Source organism: Acytostelium subglobosum, assembly GCF_000787575.1.
Source record: "Acytostelium subglobosum LB1 DNA, scaffold: scaffold2, whole genome shotgun sequence".
Taxonomy (NCBI): domain Eukaryota; phylum Evosea; class Eumycetozoa; order Acytosteliales; family Acytosteliaceae; genus Acytostelium; species Acytostelium subglobosum.
The window spans coordinates 213814-218059 of NW_012236530.1; the positions used below are offsets into that span (position 1 = coordinate 213814).

A 4246-nucleotide genomic window follows, 5' to 3' on the forward strand; every position below is an offset into this window, starting at 1 on the left:
CTAGACAGACCTGACTCTGCCACGCTGACCGCCCATGCTGGGTCCACCGCCATGCTGCCAAGTTGTCCATCTCGAGTTGACCACAGTCCAGAACCTCTGTCTCCAACTAGACAGACGCCACGCTGACAAGCGCACCGCCGGGTTGCCATCATTGACAGACGATAGCCATTCAGCCAAGTTGACGAGCGTACCCAACTGGAATGATCATAATCAAAGCATTAATAAACGATGAAGACAGGAGTTGTGCAAGTGTGACTTGGAAGGAGAATAACAACAATTGGAAAAGTACAACTCAATGATGTCGCCTGGGCACGGTTGCTGCCCAACGGCTTAAAAAAAAATAAAGGCAGCACTTGTGACAATGAGAAGAAACTCTCAAAGTCAACAAAGTTGCTGCCATACCTGTCTCGACGTTGCCCAAAGTCTAATAGCGACAGGTGTAGTCCCCAGGCCGTGCCCACCCCTCTTACATGGTGGGCCCACCCGTCCCTCTTGCATGACAGGCCGACCCATCCCTCTTGCATGATGGGCCACGGCCACCTCCTTGCGGAGATGGCCAAATGGTGATGGGAGGAAAATGTTAGTAGTATTCGGTCCTGGAAAGGTCCACCTCGGCTTGGCCTGGCTTGGCTCGGCGGAATGGCACTCGGTATGGCACGGCACTGGCACGGCACTGGATGACTTGGAGGAATGGACCTCGCAACGACAGGTCATCGTGTGAATGAATCACAACGTCTCCACTGTGTCATCTGGGTTCGGGTGATGGATGTAGGACCACTGATTGGTGCGTTGGTAACTCGACTTTGAAGTTTTTGTTGATTGTTGTTGTAGGTTGTTGATTGTTGGTGGTTGATTGGTTTCAATCGCCAGCCGAGAGATATTTGGGTTTTACCCATCACTCATCTGCTTGATCGACGGCAAGATATATATATATAGGTGATAATTAATTGAAAAGGAGAGGGACCGGAGGAGATAGGACAGGCTCATCCACCTCATCATCTGGTGATGGTGGGTATTGGTATCTGTTTAGTTGGTGGTGGCCAATGTCTTCTTGGGTGACTGGATGACTGGATGGTAAAGCGGGATATAGTTGGACTCCAGGTCCGAGGTCTGAAGGTTGTTGATTGATGTCGATGTCTTGGATGATATGGAAAAGGATGAAGATCATCAATGGAGATGATAGGGGATGGTGATGGTTAGTACAGCAGACAGAAATGATTCAAACAATGAAATATTGAGTTCATTCGATGTAAACATACCACCAAGGGGAACCAAGCGTGAGAACCTGACTCCATCTTGATCTTTGCCGAATAGAATCTTGGGACTCCTGTTGTCGAACAGTGGTGCGATTGGTTTGGCGTAGGGGTAAATGATATAAGTCACACCAATGTCAATCAGGACCATAAACTTCCTGATCTTTCCTTCTTTGATGGGCCCAAACAAGGTCTTGGGAACTGTTGGGTCAAAAAGGAGTCTAAGGGGCTTGGCTGGTGGATAAAGAGATTGAATATAATTAAATTGCATTGTTGATAATTGGATTATAATAAGTCGAGTTAATAATAATAAATATAGTTGAAGAAGGCTGAGTAGTGTTGGAAAACACTGTTTAGAGCTATAATATGATAATATAAGAGTAGAAGATTGTGGCAAAAGCCGAAGTAGCAAGTCTAGAAATAATTATTATGTTAGAAGATTGATTGATAAGATTGATTGGTTTGTTTGATTGATTGAAATGATTGATTGGATGGTTGGTGGGTGAGAGAGAACCAATGTTAGTATTATGAATTAGAATGATGATAGTATTATAGTAACATTGTAATAATGTTATATATGTGTACATACATGTAATTAGGGTGATAAGGTAATGAGTGATGTCAATGCCCACTTGTCCAAGGACATTCACCGCAATGAGAGTAGAGGCACACCCACACACACACACACACACACACTCACACACATTTATAAACACACATTTTGAATTAAATATTTAAATATTTAATTAACAGATTGACCATTTAACGGTCCATTTGAATTTGTATCACTCAATACCATCTCAGTGTCATCATCAATGAAGTTCACGTTGATGAGTCTAGATTGAGGCTTGAGTGATCGTTCCAAATGGAATACTCTATGTGATCAGTGGTGTAATATGTGCTTGCTGATGAGTGGCAAGTGAGCATTGTGATGTTGATGCGGGTACTGACTGATTGACTGACTGAGGGGGTGAGCGAGTGTTGGTTCTGAACTCTCTCTTGATCGTGATTGAAACTCTGTCTTGAGACCAAATGGTTGTTCACCATCCTTGAGATTCGTCCTGTCCATGTTCAATGTCGATTAGCTGCTTAATATAGTCGAATGAACAAGTCAACGATCAAAGGAGGTGTTGCACTCCAGTGGTGATCTGATGATGATGCTCAAGTTCAATGCCACATCGATGTTCATTGAATCATTCGACAGTTGTACATATTGGACAGTCTGTTCTAATGTTGTTAACGCTGCGTGAAACAATGATTCATGGACTGGTACCATCTAAAAAGCCATTGTCTGCCCATATCGTCATTAGGTGCTGTTCAATGTATGTGCAATTTGAGAGACTGTGATGCTGGTCCATTGCTTTGAGGATCCGCGGATGATGCTCCAACAACTTCAAGGCGACTCGTGCCTGCACGACGTTGGTCCTGTCTTGACAATCCTTGCAGTTGGTGGGCACCGTGCAGTTCTGGACTGGTGACCACGCGCTGGTTCGTCATGATCGAGCGAGTCCATGCAATTGCCCTTGAGCTGATAGTTGAGGTTGTAGGTTGCAATGTAGGTCACGGTGTCGTCGATCACACAATCGAGTGAGTCAATGCGATTGCCCTTGAGCTGCTCGTTGAAGTCGTAGGCAATGTAGGTCACGGTGTCGGCGTTCAGGATGTCGTCTTCGTACGCACTGACAAGGTCGGCCTCGCCTTGCTTCAGCTTGCTCAGGTCAATGTTTCCATTCTTTAGCAGCATCTCCTTGATGTATGCTTGGAAGGCGGGCGTCGTCCTGAGCACAGAGATCTCCTTCCTGACCTTGACAATCTTGGACATGTTGATCATAGAGTCCGAGAACTGTGTGGCGATGACTGGTTCCAAAAGACGGCACACTGCCGCGTAGCTGCATGAAGGAGAGTTCTTGGCGCATCACCCAGGGCGACATTGGACAAAGGGCAAGTCGACTGATCAATGATCCAGCACCTCAGAGCACGCATTGACCACATCTCCAGATGGCTCGACCATTTCAACTTCCACCTGATGGTCACAGTTACGTATGACAGGTACATCTTGGCCACCATGACTAGAAAGCTTCAAGTACTTTGCTAGATCAACAGTACCAACTCCATCGGTTAGGTGGCTAACGCGTTCCATCCTCCTATGGTGCATAGTGGTGCTTCCCAGATCATCTGCTTCGTTTCAACAAAGTTAGCCACATTGCCATCGTCGTCGATGTTTCTCGTTTTGAAGCGCTTGCCCTCGCAGACACGTGACCAGGCACTGTTTTTGACTGTGGAAGATGTCCTCGGTGATGGGGACCACGCTACTTGTATCTTGGTCGAGTTGGTAACTGAGATTGTCATTGATATACTGGCTGATCCTGCGACGGCCTTTGAGAGTGATACTTGCAGAGCAATCTGGTGGACCGACTGTCCTCAGCATCATAGTACAGTTGATCTTGCCCATACTAGTTGATTGATTGGTCGGGTCATGACGACACCAAACGAGAAGACACGGACCATCACCACTCTGGGCTGGCCCAATCAATCGCATCAACTTGATCATTTGGGTGGAAGCGATCACATTACATTTACAATGCAAATTGATTATATATTATAAGTACTGATGGCTGTTGAATGAATGAATGAATGAATGAATGGAGTGTTGTGTTGATAACAATGATCATTAAAATAAATATCTTGGGAAAGTTCCCGCAGTGTTTAAGGTTTAAGTCAAAATTACACTCTTGACCAATAAAAAATGTGAACTTCAAAGTGTGGGAGGGATGAAATTTGAATTTGAAAATAGCGCCCATTCGAATCGAAATAACGGTTGAGTTCAAAATTGTGGTTGGTTTGATGTGGTCCACATGTCAATGTGACACTTGGGTCACTACTCTTCTCATTGCCATTGCACTCACTCTCTCCTACTTGTACACATACACATATTATATAATATATACTTATGTGTATACATATACAAATACATCAATAATAAACAAMCATTG

At 44.8% G+C, this 4246-nt stretch overlaps 2 protein-coding genes across 2 annotated transcripts; both read right to left on the minus strand.

The window, feature by feature from the left end:
- On the minus strand, positions 1-498 carry SAMD00019534_008640 (hypothetical protein; the record flags this gene model as incomplete). The annotated part of the gene is made up of 2 exons (XM_012902831.1): positions 1-195; positions 403-498. 2 exons carry the CDS (start codon positions 496-498, stop codon positions 1-3), a joined length of 291 nt encoding a protein of 96 aa, XP_012758285.1.
- A 2148-nt stretch (positions 499-2646) lies between these two features.
- SAMD00019534_008650 (hypothetical protein) lies at positions 2647-3084 on the minus strand (the record flags this gene model as incomplete). Its single annotated transcript, XM_012902832.1, has 1 exon — positions 2647-3084. The coding sequence occupies one exon, from the start codon at positions 3082-3084 to the stop codon at positions 2647-2649; it is 438 nt and encodes a 145-aa protein (XP_012758286.1).
- Between the last annotated feature and the right edge of the window lie 1162 nt (positions 3085-4246).